Source organism: Choloepus didactylus, chromosome 14 (assembly GCF_015220235.1).
Source record: "Choloepus didactylus isolate mChoDid1 chromosome 14, mChoDid1.pri, whole genome shotgun sequence".
In the NCBI taxonomy this organism is placed as follows: domain Eukaryota; kingdom Metazoa; phylum Chordata; class Mammalia; order Pilosa; family Megalonychidae; genus Choloepus; species Choloepus didactylus.
In genome coordinates, this window is record NC_051320.1 from 4,991,626 (window position 1) to 5,009,710 (window position 18,085).

The following is an 18,085-nucleotide window of genomic DNA, read 5'->3' on the forward strand; positions in this document are numbered from 1 at the left end:
AATTTTATTTCATAACTAATAATTTCTTAAAAGAAAAGAGATTTATCAGGTATATAAGACCAATGGTCCTTTAAAATAATTAATAATAGTTAACAACAGGTATCTTCAGGAAACCAGACTTAATGCTTCCTTTTGATGTAATAATTAGAGGTGATTGTGCATACATCACTCATTTTGAGCATTTTTTTTTTTCAAAATAAAATTTAGGTTTAGAAAAGGACCTCCCAGATGAGATGGATAATCCCCTATTACACTTAAGTTTGAAAATATGGTGGTTAAAACCACCCTTGAAACTCATCTTTTTATTTGTTTTTACAATTGGGATTTTAGCATGTTTATCTCTGGCTCATCCCTTATTTCTCCAAAGGTATAAAATACTTCTCCAATGAATCTAAATATTCACCGATCGGTCTATTTCTACTTCTAAAATATCATCAGATTTCTTACATTCTTATATACACTTAAATTCTTTATCTTTAACCTTCTAAACAGTAAAGGACTGATGGGTAAAAGAAAAGCAGAATTAAACCGTCTCTGTTTGCCTCCGAGGAAAAGCTTTGGTTCATGAGGTTTTTTGTTGTTGTTGTTGTTTTCCTTTGAGCAAGGCCCTGGAAGCTGTTCCTCCCTGCTGTGTGGGGAAGCCGGAGTGGGAGAGAACGCAGGCAGGTGGCCAGTTTAGACCCCTGTCTTGGTTGAGTCCCAAACTCCGTGGTACAGAGGTCCAAGAAATGCGAAATCAGCCACCCACGTTGGATGGAAATTTTCAGGGTGGTAGAGGATGCGGGGACAGCTGATGGCTCCAGTCATGGCTCAGAACATGGCTAGGTTTATCCAAAGCATTTCACCCATTCCTGCTAACAAATACAAAACTCACAAGAAAAACAAGAAAACAAAAAGAGCTGTTAATCTATTTCAACAGGCTGGGCAAAGAGTATCATTTTGTTTAATTTATGTTCATATATTTAGTATGAGCTCTATGAGCTATATAATAAAATTCTCTAGAGATTTAAAAAAAACCAACTTTGTTCTTGGTGTCATTTCTCAGAAATCATTTAAGTTCAATATTCACAAGGAAATTGAAGACATTCTAGAGCCAGAAATAGATTGCCGAATATTTAGATTCATTTGGGAACTATTTTTCTTTTGAGAGTGTATCACTTAGTTGATACACTTTTTGTTATACATTAGAATTTTCAGAGTGGTTCATGTGGGAATTTGGAGGAAATGGACAAAAGTCCAAAGAGGTTTTCCTAGTCAAGCTCTTGCGGAAGTGAGTGACATTGTCCTTGAGAATCATTATTGTTGGAAACTTGACTTAACATAAAGTTTGGTACTGATTTTCTGTGTTCCCTTCATGTAGGCTTGGTTGAGCTACTCTATTTCAAGCACAGAGTCTTCCTTTTTCATTTCTTATACATATCTGGTTCCTCAATGACTAAGCTTTCCTTGGAAGAAAGGTTTCCTTGACATTAAAAAAAAAAAAAGGATTCTGGAAATATTTGTGGATGCTCAAGACTAAATCTCAATGTCAGCTATTTCCCCCCCTGGTTTTGCCACTCCTCAAACTTGCTTATGGTATTTTGGGAATGAAACCACATATTCAAACTGGAATATGAAATCCAAAAGACAAAAATGTCTGGTTTTATTCCCACAAGTGCAGTAGAACTGTGACCCAGCAAAAGAACTCCCTTTTGGGGCTGAGATCCTGAGGCGTTTGGATAAGGACATTCTGTGGATAAACTCCCCATGCGGTTCATTAGCTGGAAATTCTCAGCTGAAACACCACTGTCCAGCCTGCCCACTGAGATGTCCTTCTGTGAAAGCACATCACCACCTCCTGATGACTGTAGGAGATTAAAAATTATGAAAAGTTTATGTGGAATTGCACAGGCCCTAGGATAGCTAAAGCAATCAGGTATGAAGCTAGGGGGAAAATGATTCTTGAGAGTTAGCTTCAGACCTTATCTTTCTACTGCATTATTCTAAATTTCCAGGCAAAAAAACGCATTCAATACAGGCAGGTGACTGTACCTGTTAGGGTTCTTGGCTGCTCTAGGCCCTAGTGTTGGGTCCAGTAATCAACCAGGGGTAGAACTGCCAGGAAGCAAGCACATTTTGAGGGTTAGTTAAGGAACCCCTGGTAGAATACTATCAACTAAGCACTCTAACCCCCTGTTTTTCTCTCTCCCTCTCTCTTTTGAACTATATACTCTATAACTTGCTCTGGGCAAAATCCTCTCATCAGGCTGTGGGATAAATTCAAAATGAGTAGCAGAAATGACAATTTATTTTCATTTCAACATGGAAATGTGGTTTCTCCAGATGTTTCTAATGTTCCAAATAGGGATTTCCAAAGACTGAACATTGTATCTAGGCCATCAGCCTAAAGGACTCTATACCATGGTGATGCTTCTGTTTAACACGCTCTCATATACACACACAAACATCAAAACTGCAGAAGTGACATCAATCTATGGACAAGCAAAGGTGATTTGAGTGAAAGACAATTTGCCTTCCTCTATGCGGGGACAGATGACACTGGACATAGTCGATGGGCAACTGCTTTGTTTGCAGACCCCTGAGGAATGAAAGAGGCTCAAGCCATGCAGAGCGTTAAGTGGTGAGAGAATCGTTGTACAGTCTGGTCTCTGAGACCTCAGAAATCAGGTGGCAATCTATAAGAAACATCAACAGCACACACCACACCATAGAAAAACCCCGCAAATGTTCTCCTCCTCAGCCTAGACAGGCAGAGACAGAGAGATGCAGAGAGACAGAGGTCTCTCACAAAGGCATGGCCTTTGTTAGAGTTCTGTGGGTTAATCCTCACTTTAAATTTGCTGTAGGGTATATGTGGGAGCAGTGGCCAGAGCATGGGAATTAAATACATAATTTGCTTGACTGTTTCATGGGGGAAGAGTTAGTTGGTTATTCATCTGTATATCTGTGCTTTGCATTGTTTCAGTTTTAGAGTAGTTCATCATACCCTAAATTATTTACAATTGGAAGTTAAGTTATTCCTGCAATCAACTAGATCATGTGTACTCTAGGTCAAAATTGTTATTTAGTCAATAAAAATTTTCTGCTCATCTATTAGGTAACAAAAATATGCAAGTCATTGGGGAATTAAAAATGTAATGCCAGTCCTTACCCTTGAAGAATTTAGTCTATTAAAGATCTAGGCATGCAGACATGAAACTAATGTAAATTATATATAGAGGGTACTAGGTAGCTAGACAAGAAACCCCTAGGTAGATCTGGGAAAGCTCCTTGGAGGAGGCAGCCATTGAACTGAAATTCTAGGACCCACTTGGGTCAGAGGAGGATGGGCATTTAAGGCAGCGGGCACAGCCTCTACAAGGGTTTGCTTTGTTAAGGAAACTATATATGGTACAGTGCTGCAGTTTGCCACAATATAAAATAAAACAAAGCATTTATCTATTGAGGAATCAACAGATGTTTATGGATTTGAATAAAAATATCTTAACATGTACAGAGGCTGCCTTTGATGTCATGTGCTAAGAATTTTTTGTTGTTGTTTTAATTACTGTATTTTGCTATATTAGAGAAAGACAGGCTGTCATTGGATAGAAAGCCAAAACTCTTCTTTTCGACTTCTCGGCCACCTCTTTTCTCGGCTGAAAGAGTAGCGTAGGGTATTTCCATAAAACCACTGAGAAGACGTGATTGCTTGTCAAATAACTTTATGTTTCCCTCTGAGTTGGGCAGTGGGTCAGAAATTCCTTCATATTAATTTTTCCTCATTCATCAAGGACTCAGCCTAGAGCTGAAGTCGTGTCAGATATTCCTACTGAAAGAGGTCAAAGTTTGGGTCAACATTATTTCTGTGGCTCTTTGCCATACTCGAGGTAGTCATTTTCTACTTGACCTCCAAAGACAAGTCCTTCCACCTTTCCTTTATGTGCCGGGGGCTGAACAATCCACTGAGAACAAATTATTCAATATGGGTGATGAATCGCCCATGTTGTTTTTGTGGTAAAAAGTTCAATTTCTAGGATTCGTCTTCCATCTAGTTAGAAAAAAAGGAGATTTCTTTTGGTGTGTGCTAGCAAATGAATTAAACAGAATACCAGAAACATCTTCATCTTCATTTCTTCATAATCTTCTCAGTGTTGATGTATTTCGCACAATACAATCTTGTGATTATTGAATTTGAAAGACTCTTTTGTCTCATAAAAAACAGGATTGAAATTTTGATATGGTTTCTTGAGCTGTTCTCTCATCTGAAATGTACTCCGTGGAGAGTTAGCTGTTCAGATGGGCTCCGAGCCCCCTCTCCGTTAGGTGGGCTCCATTGTTGATGATATTGGCCAGTGGGGAATCTACCTGTATTGGGAAAGAGAATGAAAGAAGGTAGCATAGTAAGTAAAAGTCTCATTTTTTTTCTCTTTCTTTCTGTAAATGATTACTATTTTTACTTCACTGGATACTATTGTTACTTCACTGGATTATTCCTGGGTAGGACAACAGAACAACATCGGAATGGAACTCCAGCTGGCTGTGCTTCTGATATCCAGCTCAGGTCTGCTCTGGGCTTGGAAGGAAGTTGGAGTAAATCATGTGTCCCGTAGGTAGAGTGTAGTCTATTCTCAGGAAACTGCCTGGTCTCTGGTGGCAGGCAGAGGCCAGCACCTCTCGGATCATCTCTTGGTCTGGGTTTTCTGGCACCCAAATCATGTCTTACTGATGTTTCTGGAGGTCCTCTGAGTTGTCACTGCACATGACAGCCAAGTGCAGGTTCATTTTCAACGAAAAGGCCGATAAGCTCTATATTATATATTGCCTTTGTCTATAATATGTCCAGGCGCGTGTGAGGACTTTGGTGCGGAGAACTCACGGGTGCCAGTAGCAATTATATTCATGAATAAAATAAGTGAAAAGCCCGTTTTGTATCTTCCTTTTTCAATTCGACTTCAAAATGTTACTCTTCAGCACTATCATTTTTAATCCTCCTGATTGAACAAAAGTTACTTTGATCTTTAAACTTACTTCATCTTTGAAGTTGACCCAGATAATACATAAAGTACAGGAAGAGAAGACAAAAGATTGTGAATCAAGCTTTGGGCACAGAATGAGAAAAAAACATAAAATGTAGTAGTATCCTTTGGTATTTTCAAATATTTCTTTCTTTTCTGATTTCAGAAGTTATTTATGTCTGTATACGTGTGCACATTAGATGAATGCATCGTATAGAAAGTAGAAGCTTTCAAAAGTCTGGCTAAACTCACTGGATAGTGAAGAGACACCTGTATATTTCACTGGTCTGTAAATCTGACTCTTTTGGCTTTGTGCATTATTTGGATCAGAAAGTGAAGCTTGTGGCATACTAGCTATACACTAAAAGTTATTCCATTGTGATGATTTGGTTGATTGTCTGAACATATTCACGTTAAGTGATTTTTAAATTAAACTGTGACAGGAGTAGTTATGAGAGGCTGATGAGGTAAGAAGGAACAACTCTTTCTAAAAGACAAGGATAAAATACTGGTAGGTAAAAACTACATTTTTGGCTTTCTTCCAAGTATTGGTATGTATAGGTTGAAAACCAGGTTCAACTTTAAGAGAAAATGCAGAATAAAGTAGAGTTCCACTGTGTGTGGCAGTGTGGCTCGGGCTTGTGATACCTTCTTTCTCTGTCTTTATCTCACCCACCTGGACTGAGAAATTATCACCATCTTACTGGTGAGACCGAGCACCACTCACCCAGTGGTAAAACTGCAGCTTGGATCCAGGTCAACCTGAGTACAGACTCTAGCCAAAGAGGACATGGCTGCATGGGTTAGTTCTTTTTAAAATATAGTGTTGTAACTGTTTTTATTGCTTGCTGTTATTTTAAGTGGTTTCAACAGCAGTGTCTGTTGGGCAACTAAAAATGCGTCTCCCTTCTCGTTTAAGGCTCGAAATTGAAGAAACCACTGTGTCTCAGTTGAAATCAGTCAGGACACCTCCATGGAAAATTACCTGGGCTGTTTAATCGTTGGCAGGAGCAGAGGAGGGAGCTGGAGTCCCCTGAAGACTTTCACAAACGTCATCGAATCCGGCCATTGGCAACAGATCAGCCCTGGGATCGTCAAGATTTTCCTAAATGGTAAAAATCTGAAAGTTACATTTTAGAATCGTCTTTTCTTCTAATTCTTTTTTTATTGCCTTTTTATTGCCTCAGGAAAGCAGGAACACAAAAGATCCTTTTACATCTTCTGATTTAAAAAGCAGAATCCAAGAGGGGCTTGTCTGGCTGTGTTCACTGGAGAAAAATCTGTATTTGATCATGTTTATCCTACTGGTAAAAGCCCAGTTATAGCAAACAAGTTTATTCTTTTTAGCTTATAAACTCAAGAAAGTGATTTAGAAATCCTAATGTATGAAAAAAGAAAGGGCTTGGATTCTCACCCCATTTAATTCTATAAAGAAATTATTATAGCGGTGTAAGGGGAACGTTATTTCTTTTTTATTATGTAAAATACTGTTCATTGTGTAGGGAACCCCCACCCATACCTCTTTTACCCCTCCATATATTATAAGACATCTCTTCACCTTAATTTCAAATTCCTTCAAAGCCCTTGTGCTGTAAAGTACTTTTTAAAAAATGGAGTAATGAAGTCTTTGGAATCTTTCAAACTGTCTGTGGTTTTTCATTCTTTTTTATTCTTCACTAAAAGGTCTTGTTTAATACCTCTTTCCATTGAACAGTGATTGACTGGCAAATAGTAGCCATACGATAAATAAACATGAGGAAGAGAAGGAATTCTAGACTTGGATAAGACAGCTGATGTAGAACACATCATTTACCACAATCGAGTCCCCACTTCTTGCTCAAATCTTCCATTGCTGTGACTCCACCGTTCTCAAAATGCAGGCTCCAGACCAGCAAACTTCCCTGGGAGCATGTTAGCAAAGCAAATTCTCAGGCTCACCCAGACCTTATAATCCAGAAACTCTGGGGTAGGGCTCGCTTGGCAATCTGTTTTCACAAACCCTCTAGCTTGCTGAAGCTTGAGAACCACTGAAGCTACCCTGTCCTTGCCCCATTGTCTGCTTTCCTTCACCCATGTCATCAGAGTGCCCCTTCTCCTGCATCCATGCACCCAGCTCCTGGTGCTGGAGAGGGGCCGGGGATCTCTGTCTCAGAACCTCTGGAGGCTGGAGGAGGCTCCAGGATCCCGGGACTAAGGCAGGTGCTGGACATACTTCCCTTCTGGCTACAGGGAAGAGGGAAAGGAAACCTCTACTCATCTGCTTCAGCAGGTGCCAGTTGTGTGATTTAGGCTGGTCTGATACTCTGAACAGGATAAAAATCCATAAGTATGTATAATCACAATTATGACCAGAAGCACAGACAGAAGCATGTTGGTGGAGGGAGAAATCTATGGGCAAGCAGGTGCTTCCAGGTGACTCCCTCCGCTGAGTCCATCTGCTCTGCTCTGCTCCACGATGAGGGTGGACCTCCCACTGTACTTCCAGATGGTGCTACCCTTTGCAAATGTGGTGTTGGATTAGGCAATGTTGGGGTCATTCGGATCTGATGCATGGCCAATCTCTGCAACGGAAGCACGTTGAACATACCCTTGAGTGACATTACATCTAGTTTCTACAACTCCGCTGTCCCCCAAAGACCTTGTACTATTCCTTATGTATTTATTTAGTTAACTCCTGATGAATCCCATCCAATGTAATTCAGACCTTCACTTAATTTAGATTTTGTAGGCTTAGAGTGTGGTGAACTCCATTTTATTTTGTTTTAACAAACATTGTTTTAAAATAAGCTCACACTATAAAATATGAGAATATGATTTGATCAATACATTGTCAATAATGTGAAATCTGTTCAAATTTTACTGTACTATAGGAGTTGGGAAGTTCTTCATAATGTATATATGTATGTGTGCATGTATGTATATATATAAAATATTGTTTAGTCATCAATAACAAAGCTCAGTTTTACTATCTGTTATCCTCTTATTGTGTCTTGGCTCAATTTAGATGTTAATAATTAAAAATATTTTAAAGAGAAGGAAGAGACTTTTGTCACCAATTCTGAGAAAATAACTTTCCCCTTTGAAGGCCTACTTGCAATTTTACGTAAATAATACAGAATCAGAGACCTGGGGGAAAAACACACCAAGTAGCTTCCACTTAGGAAAATGTCAAAAATTTAAAAACATAATAGTAAATCATATAGGAAATGCCTGGGACTGCTCATTCCCTGAGACACCTGCTCAAGACCAATGGAGAAGCTCTCGAGTCCCCAGGGGACGAGGCAGGTGCCAGCGGCTGAGGACGGCCTCCCTGCTGGGTGGAATGCGAGGCCCCTCGGTAAAGGCTCAGCTCGCCGTCAGCATCGTCACTTTGACCCCCATTCAGCTTGGATCTAAAGCCATTTAAAAGCCTCACTCCAGAGTGCATGGCCATCTTCCTAGTGTGAGTAGACTGGAAAGAGCCAGTATGCGTTTCTAGGTCCCCCAGAGTGGGTAAGGTTTAGGCAAATCTCTGGACGATGAGGAGAAAGAAGAGCACAAATCTGAAAACCAAACGCAGCAGTCTCGCTCTTCTATAGACCAGGAAACATGGCACTGGGTGACTTGGGGGGCAGCAGAGAGAGCAGAAGAAAAGCTGGATTTGGTGGAATCATTGCTCCTTGCTTATCATGGTCCCCCGAAGCCAGACAGACTGGGAGTCCAAATCGGAGTGCAAACCCCTCCTGCTGGTGAGCCTGATCCACCGCTGTCCTGCCACCCATGTGTCTTGGCTTTATTGGATCAAGAACTGGGGATAGGGGGTGGAGCAGGCTAAGAGCCAAGAGCCCTCGAGCCTGAGGATGAAACTTGGTCAGTGGGGTGAGGTACAAGCACCAGTGGCATAGGCATTGCCTGGAGCTGGCTGGCAATACAAACTGTGAGTCGGGTGCTAAAAGACCCCCAGAGAATTCCCAAGCTCTTCAAAATCTAACAAGCATTAGACTGTTACAGGACCTCAGCCCTATAGCTAAAAAACATTGGGTAAAGCTGAAGTTCACACCCTACTGTGCTGTCCTTTCTGCCAAATTAAAAAAAAAGTATTAGCACACAGTATAGGACTATGCTAAACCTCTGCAGTCTCATGCATATATCAACAGAAGTTGGAACTTGTAAGAAATGTAAGTACCATTCATTCTCTTTGTCAAAAGAACATGTTAAATTTTATTCAATCTTAGTCTTTCCTTCTCACCCCTTAGAATCAACTTTTGCTCCTTCCCAAGTATGTAGCAGAATAAATATATCAACTTTAGCTGCTGCTCTTGCCTGCGAGGCAGTAGATTTTGGCCCCGGAAAGAACTTGTGGAGAGCGTCATCACGTCCTTCCATGCCAGCCAAAGGGCCCTGATGATTGTCCTGGACTTGCTGCCCATTGTCTATTTGCTACTTAATGCTAACTAAAAGGGCCTTGCAACCAACTAGAAGAAGTTCCAAAGGAACAGGCTGAAAGGATTAAAAAAATGACAGCTATCACCAGAGGAGCTCAGTTAAATATTTAAGTGAACTGGTATACAAAATATATAAACTTATCTGTCGTTCATTCACAGCAGTTCTCCTACTCGTTGCTATAAATAACCTCCCGACCTCTTTGGAGTCTGGACATGGCTATACTGCAGTTTCCTCTGCTAATAGCTTATTGTTTTGGGGTCTGGCCAAATGCCACAGCGGAAAGACTGCTATGCTTGCTGCTTTTGCACATGCACGCCTTCCACACAGTCACAATTACTTCCCGGAGGGCTGAGGGGCCAAAACCTGGCCACAGCCATCGATTTACACCTTTAGTCATAGAGTATACAAATTTGCTGCTGAAAAGTAAATGAGAGATCCCTCCCCCTACATATATCCTCTCCAGAGTGGGGAATGCTTTCGTTCTTCGTCTGCCTCCGATGAGAAGGCAAGGAAGATAGAAAAGTCATCTCATTTGAGAATTGTCGTTTCCCTAGAAGATGGAATACTCATTCTCAAATTAATTTTGCTCAAAAAGCACTCCCTATCTAAACTTGGGAAAACTCCTTAGATTTGGATCTTAGCCAGGAAGCCTTATACTTTTCAAAATTATAATTGCCTCATTACACCAGAGTGTCCGCATTTTAGTGGTGAAAGGAATGACTGTTTAGCTTGGAAGAGTTTTTGGTCCGAGAAGATAAAAGCCAGGCGAGATGTGTGGGTATGCGAGGGAGAACGGTGGCCTTCAAGCAAATGAAGTGTTAATGTACAGAGGATGGAGACCAGCTGCTTTCCGTCTCCAGTGGGAGCAGAACAGAGGAAATGGACGCACCGAGCGCCAGGAGGAGCGTTTCATGGCACTAAGGCAGCCCTGGGGGAGGGTCAGCTAACAGGGTTTCTAGGAGGAAATCGGGAAATGACTCTGAAGGTTGACTGCGGTGTGTTGCTGTATAATCGCTGCATTCTGATAGTTCTTATACATCCCATCAAAATATTTAATTCCATTGTCCCTTTTCAGCAAAGCTCGAGTATGTGCCCACAGGGGATGCGCTGCAAGTTTGAGGATAACACAGTCGCCTCATTCTCGTGGTGGGTGGGAAAAGCAGGGGTTTGGATTTCAGTTCTGCAGCTTACCACCTCTGTGACCTTGGGTCAATTATTCAAACTTTCTGTGTCTGATATCCTTATCTGTAAAATGCAAACACCAGAGAGAAATTGCTAACACTGAAAAAGATGGTGTATGTAAGTTTCCTAGTACAAGAGCAAGTACATATTAAGGCATTTAATGAAAAACACCAGGTACTAGTTACTATGATATGTGAGATCTATCAGTGCAAGGGGACTGCTGAATTCCTTATTTATGAGACTGATAATCTCTCCATAGAAACCTGCATTTGCAATTCCTCTTTTACATTTTTGGAAACCGAGGCACAAAAGGGTTAAATAGGTTGCATAAGGACATGAAGCCAACAAGTTATATGGCAGTGGTTTCATAAATACAGGTCAGAATTAAAAACTTGTGCTCATTCCAGCTTACCGCACTGTCTCACATAATAGGAAAAAATTAGGGATACTGAGAATGCTTATTAGCCTACGTACCTATGGTTAAAACTCATATTTTCAAACCTCAGGCTTTCAGGATGTCTACCAAACCTTGTCTGAATGCATTAGCTGTGCTCCCTCTTCCACTTTCCTGGGCATCTCGTCCATTTTGGGGAGTTGTTATCACAAGTTAGGAGACATGAAAGTAATTTTGTTTGAAAGACCTCTTCGAAATCATCAAAGCTCTTTGCTATATAAGGGTATATGTTGAGTTTATTTCAGATCTGCAAACTATTTTTCACCAATTTCTGTTATTCAGTCCATTGATTCATTTAACAAAAATTTAAAGTCTGTGTTCCTGGTGATGTGCTGGGTTCTGGGAATTTCAGCTTTTAGGATGTTCCCTGTCTAGTAAAAAGGGAAGATATCCACAAAAGATTATAGTGTGATAAGTGCTATGGCATACATGGTAGAAAGCTCACAGAAGGAGGGAATTGGGAAAAGTATTTCAAAGTAAGTGACATTAGAGTTGAGTCAGATGTATTGTGGGAAATCAGACATTAGTCAAAGACCTTGGTTAAAAATTCTATTTCATGAAATTCCAGGGTTTAAGGATTTTCAACAGCCACTGACCCCAATCCAATCTAAAGTCTGACGCATCTCCACGATATTCCCAACCAGTGGCCATTTTTCCAGCCTGTCCCGGAACACCAGCAGGGAAAGATGGTTCCCCATTGAAGGGCTTTTCATTTGTGTGTTTGTGTGCGTGTGCATGTGTGGTTGCAGGTGTGTGCTCTTCGCCTATAATGCAATTACTCCTGTAACTATGGAAATGTTGGAAACTATCTCAGCCTCTCCTCTATTCTTCACCTTCAAACGACTGAGCTCTGTTGGCTTCTATTTGTAATTTACAAATACTTACATGTCTCCTTACCTTAGCTGAACAAGTTCTTTTCTTCCCCACCCCCCCAACCCTTATTTCAAATCCCAGTGTGCTACTCCTGGTAGATGTGGTGGTAATAATGGTGTCTGTAGTTCAGAACTTTTCCCTCCCTCAAGATCCATGCAAGATAGCAAGTGGGAGCAGGAATGGAATTAAAGACTGGCTGACTATAATGGACAAAAAACCAGATTCATATATATTCTTTACTTTTGCTATGTCAAAAACAGTGAATTTAATCCTCGGTTTTCAAAATATTACTATATTACTGAGCTCCTTTTATAGAACATCTTAATATCTGCTATACCTTAATCCAGGATCCATGATACTTTAATGAAAGTAAAATATTATAATCATGAATGAAATTAGAAAGGTGAGAGCAAAACTGAATATACTGCAAACAAGTTTTAACATTGATTCTTTGCTAAGGAATTAAATCAATGAACATAGCTTCCTGTTTAGGTAATTAACTGTTCAAGATTTAGACACCAAGAAACTGCTTACTTATAGCTCTATAAACTAAGGAATGAAACATGGGTAGATGTGGCTGTTGGATAACTTCAAGAATGCTTGTGTTGAAGAGGATATTTGTGAGGATACAGAAAAATTGGAACCCTAGTGCATAGTTGGTGGCAATGTAAAGCATTGCAGCCACTGTGGAAAGCAGTAGGATGGATTCTCAAATAGTCAAATGTAAAATTAAAATATGGCTCTGCAATCCCACTTCTAGATATATACACAAAGAAAGGGAAAATGGGGTCTCAAACAGACACTTGTACACCAATGTTTATAGCAGCAGTACTCATATCAGCAAAAGATGAAAACAGTGCAAATGTCCATCAACAAATGAATAGGTTTTAAAAAAAATGTGGTATATACACGCAATGGGGTATCATTTGGCCATAAGAAAAAGTGAGTTATGAGGCATCCTGCAAAGTGGAAGACTCTTGAAAAGATTATGCTAAGTGAAACAAACAAGGCATGTAAAGACCGTAATTTTATATGATATTACTTATGAGATGACTAGAAATAGAGAATTTGCAGGTAGAAAGTGGAGTAGAGATTACTGGGAGATGAGGGGAGGAGGAAAGCAGAGTGTTTGTTAGTTAAAAAATAAATAAACAAATAAAAAGCAGAAAACATAGAAAATCCATAAACATAATTCATTATATCAGTAGGCTAACATTTATCACATCAGATAATATCGGAAGAGAAATTAGATAGCTGAAGCTGAAAAGGACATTTGATAAAATTTTTCCTCCTTTTATAAAAATAATAAGAATAAAATAAAAAAAAATGCTTGACTCACTCACATTTTCTTTTTGCAGGATGTTTCTAGGTGTTAGTTGGCCTGGAAACTTTCACTATTTTTGCTTGGTGATCATTTCTATGCCATATACACTTACCTTAAGTTGTCTTTCGATAACTTCAGAATGCTCAATCCAGAGATCAGTCATTATTTTTTACACTGGGGCTTGGATTCACACACACACTTTGTGAGCATGTTTGCATGAGTGTCAGTGCACACACATTTGGTACATATGTGCTGTCCTCTGGATCAGATGGCCATGACATATTTCCTCAGGTATATTCTGGAGTTGGTTGGGGGCTTGTACAAACTACCTCAAGATACCACAAAAGGAAGCCGTAATTTTCCACTGTTTAGCCCTCTTCCCACCAAACCTATCAGTTATTTTTTATTACTAGATGTAGAGTTTTCTTTGCAGAGTTTAATATTCCAACTTGTGTAACTTACAGTATATCCATTTTTTTTTCCTGATCTTTTCATGTAGGTTTTCCAGTTTTCCTCTTACATGTCAGTAAATAATATGTCTTGTAAAAAACTGGTTCCAGTGGGGCTTAGTGATGCTATGATTGATTGTAATTTGCCTTAATAAAGTCAACGTAATAAAGTCAACATAAGTAAAATTTAGAAAGTACTTTGAACCGCTAATGATGTGAATTTTTAGCTCTCAAAAGTGTGATTTTTTTTTTATTAAAGAGTTAGAGTCTTTCTGGATGTGACAGTGTTATCAAAAGAGTTAGAGAAAAAATACTGGCAGTTTACTTTATTAGAAGGTAACATTTATAAAATCACACTTGATATGAATAATAGCACTCTGCTTTTTCATTTATTAACAAAAGAAACAATTCCTTGCATTAGGGTTTTGTACTAATTACAAAGCAAATAAAGTCTCCAGAAATAATATGCAAACAATAGACTTTAAATCAAAAATGTTTATTGTAAAAAAGGACCTTGAAAAATTGTTTTTAAAAAAGAAATATTGATTTCACAAATCTTCTGGTTGTTCATAGGCATAGCTATAGACAACATCTGACATCCATACAAAACTCATTCAGTCATACAAAAATAAACGCAAATTTACATTGACTCATCATCTATACAATTAATTATTAAAAGGCACTTGGAAGGGGTACTGTTGTATGTATTGCATCTGTCATATGCATTTAAAATATTTTATGTAAATTACTCAATTCTTAAGAATCCTTCTTGCACTTATTCCCATTTTTAATTAACTTTAGAAAAATCATTTAAAATTCCTTTAAAAAGTATGACATGGATCAAGCGTGCACCAGGAACGTTCCAAGCTGGTCTTTCCATCCTCCCCCAAGGCACATACTGGTTACTGGCAAAAAACAAACAAACAAACAAAAAACACTTTTAACACACTCTCCTGTGTTTTGTTATTGGTTTTTGTTTCTCCTCTATCTTAAAAATACAGTTTAAAGCCTTACAGTTCATCCAAAAGGCCTTAGTTTAACAATGGCAACCAGACGTCAGAAATCAAATAAAGTAAACTTGGAATATTTTATAAGGCACCTGAGATAGTCTGGCAGATTCTCTTCCTATAGGAAATTCTATTATAACGCTATTATAAAGCAATACTGTTCTTTTCAGTTGAAGTGATTTGGCAGCAATGTAAATCTTTGCATTCTTTCTTAGTAAAAAAAAAGAAAAAGATGCAGTGTGCTTTTTGCTTCATCTTTGGGAAGAAAGGTCCTTGTCTTTTACCCTTTCAATCTAGCTGTCAGTAAGGACAGAGTAATTTTAAGCTTCACATGGAAAGGATTAACTTTAAACACATGGATTCCATGCTTTTCCAGCTTTTAGTGTGTGTGCGTGTGTGTGAGATTTGGTTGGTACGCACAAGAGAAAATGCCTTTGGATTTTCATTTGTCATTTGGAATTGGAGTGAAGACATGGATTCTGTTTGAGTAAACACAGTTGGCGTCCCTCAGTGCGCCACGCAGCAGCCAGATTCCTCATGCTTGTGCAGCAGAGACATTCTGGAGAAGGTTTTGGAGCAGTTTTTGCACTGGTACTTCTTTACGTCAGAATGGGTCTGCAGATGAGCCCTCAGATTCGACCTGTCCGCAAACGCCCTGTTGCAGTGAGGACAAGAAAAAGGCTTCTCCCCTGGGGGGTAGGGTGGGAGGAGGGAATGAAAAGAAAAAGAAAGACAGTCAGTGTTTTTAGAGGAAAAGCAAAGGCAGCGTTTATAAATATCAACTACATTTCGCCGAAAGAACGAGAAACAGCAGAACCGGATTGAAATTCCCTGCAACACACACTTATTTTAATTTCTGGCCCTTTAAGACACATTTGAGTGTTGCGTTTAAGAAGATCACACCCAGAATATTATTACTGCTGCCAGGCACGCAGAAACAATTCCTGCAGTTCTAGGAATTTCACTCATGAAAGCTTTCTGCTTCAGCAGGTGCAGCTAATGTTGAGCTCCTCCAACATTTCCCAATATTTTCCCTTTTCCCTCTTTCTGAATTATGGCTATGGCAGCATAAATGACTTGACTCCCCAAGGGATGATTTTGTGGTAGGAATAAAAAATTCAACAGCTTCCCCTCTCCCCCCCAAAAAAAGAAGAAGAAGAAGAAAGAAAAATATATTCAATTCCAACTATCTATGGACTGCTAGACATGGCAGTAAAAATGCAAATAACATAAATCTATAGGTAAACTGCTCGTCTGTTTAGCAACATCTGTATTTGCTGATTACCAGGGCAGTTTCACTGGATACAAATTCAAGCCCATCTTTCCTGTTTTCTAACTGGTCTTGGAGACCAAACCTCTTAGGGCTACTTCCCAAAGTCTGAGCACGTTTGCAGTCTCTGGTGCAGAGGTTGCTAAAAAGAAATGGAATACTTTGTGCTCTAACAAATTTTTGAGAAGTGTCAGGAAGTAGCTATAAATTTACATCAGTTATTAAGCACACTGCATTGCTGCTTAATGCCCAATAGACAGATAGCACAGAGCTCCTTTCTATCAGAGGTTAACACTCCCATCTATTTGTTTTTCTCTTACCAGTGTGAGTTCTAATGTGTCCCTGAAGTAACCAGGGTCTAGAAAATGCCTTGCCACAGATCTTGCAGACACAAGGTAACGTGTGTGTCCGAATGTGCATCTTCAGGGCGCCGAGGCTCACATATTCCTTGTCACAGTATTTACAGCTGAAAGATTTCCTAGACTGGGCATCGCAGTGCAGCTGCTTGTGCTTGGCCAGCCCAGAAAAAGTTGAGTAGGTCTTATTGCATAAATTGCACTGAAACTTTTCAGCTTCGATGGCATGCGGGTCTGAAAGCTTGGATTGTATTCGCTCCTCTTCGTCGCTAATGGGGCTTTCTGAGCCACTGTGGTCCTTGGATGAGGTGTCAGATGGAGGAGGGGGGCTCATGCGCCCCAGGGAGGAGGGGTATCCAGAAAGAGGAGAGAGGTCACTGGGTAGCGGGGAGTGGAACGGAGCTGTGGCGGTCCACACGGCGATGGGGTTGTAGGCTCCCGAGCTGAGGACCTCTGGTTGCGGGATGACAGACATGGGGTAACTCTCATAGAGGTATGGGGAAATGATCACTGGAGGAAAGAAAAGGGCAGAAAAGAAGGTTACGGCAAAGAGAACTCAACAGCCACGCGAAGAAGCAATACAGCAGCACCTTCAGTACTCCATGTACACAGTGAGGAGCACACAGGCATTAGCAGACACTTCATTTCCAACCCAGCACCCACATAGTCACGGCCTTCATGCACGTATCTGTCTGTCCACTGCAAGCAGAGGCTGACAGCTGCTCTGAGCTCCACAGGGCTCTGCAGCCAGGACTACAGCCAGGAAGAGCCTTCACTTCCCAGAGGCTGAGAAAGAAACCGCATCTTATTTTTAAACATACAGAAAACCTGATTGCCATTTTATGCATGGGCTATTTACATGTTTTAGGTGCAAATCAAGCTGCTTTATAAAGGAAGGAGCCTCATTACATGAAAATAGAAAAGTTCTAATTTTATTTAATATGTTAATGTCTTCCTTATATAGATGCTTCAGAAAATGAACTTGTGAGAGCCAAGTGAAGTTCCCTTGTCGGTTAACAGGACAAAAAGTTTTGAATTAAAACTTACCCTAAATGATTACAAGAATATATACTCCCTAATTAAAAGAAAAAAAAAAAAAAACAGCTGTCTTTAACTCTTTCATAATATTTGAGTAGTTTTATATATACATAATTTCATACATTTATATATATATATGTTATTATTATTTTTTTACCTGTGTGTGTGTCTAGCTCGCTGTAATTTGGCTTTTTGGAGGCATTGAAATGCTTCTTGACCAGGAAGGAGCGCGGCATCTTGCAGGCAGGTCAGGCGGTCCGAGTGGCTCCCTTCTCGGATAACGGTCCGACTTAGCACTGGATGGTCCCTACAGCATCGCGGCGGCCGAGGAGGGCCGCTCAGGTGCGGCGGGCGGGAGGGAGCCAGAGCCTCTGAAGTGGCCCGGCTCCTTCACACACTGGACCCGTTTTCGCTGGGAGGGTTTTGTGCTTTTTTTTTTTCTTTCTTTCTTTCTTTCTTTTTTTTTTTTTTAAACTCTCTTTTGCAAGAAGGATCCAATCACAGCTGAGAGGTTCAGATTTCAGCTCCTCCCTCTGGGACAGCTGTGAACAGAGGAAGAATCTGTAGTCAGACTAAATTATTCTGGTTCAAAAAATGGGCTGTTCTTCGGGATTTCAGTGGAGAGAAAAAAAAGTGTTTTAAGTATTTTCAAAAGAGGTAATTTTACTTATTTAACTCGGCTGGTTGTGGGTGCTTTCCGAGAGCTGGAT

At 40.0% G+C, this 18,085-nt stretch overlaps 1 protein-coding gene across 1 annotated transcript; it reads right to left on the minus strand.

Moving 5' to 3' along the window:
* Positions 1-14,184: 14,184 nt before the first annotated feature.
* On the minus strand, positions 14,185-17,792 carry SNAI2 (snail family transcriptional repressor 2). The gene is made up of 3 exons (XM_037802959.1): positions 17,533-17,792; positions 16,302-16,847; positions 14,185-15,400 (listed from the first exon to the last, which is right to left on the minus strand). The coding sequence occupies exons 1-3, from the start codon at positions 17,609-17,611 to the stop codon at positions 15,219-15,221; spliced, it is 807 nt and encodes a 268-aa protein (XP_037658887.1). The 5' UTR covers positions 17,612-17,792; the 3' UTR covers positions 14,185-15,218.
* Between the last annotated feature and the right edge of the window lie 293 nt (positions 17,793-18,085).

Bases quoted from the DNA above. Each gene is read 5' to 3' on its own strand.
- SNAI2 (XM_037802959.1), bottom strand. From the start codon at position 17,611: ATGCCGCGCTCCTTCCTGGTCAAGAAGCATTTCAATGCCTCCAAAAAG. The intron at 16,848-17,532 runs GTAAAAAAATAA...TCTTTCCTCCAG, and splicing joins CGAGCTAGACACACACACAG to TGATCATTTCCCCATACCTC. The intron at 15,401-16,301 runs GTAAGAGAAAAA...CCTACCCCCCAG, and splicing joins ACACATTAGAACTCACACTG to GGGAGAAGCCTTTTTCTTGT.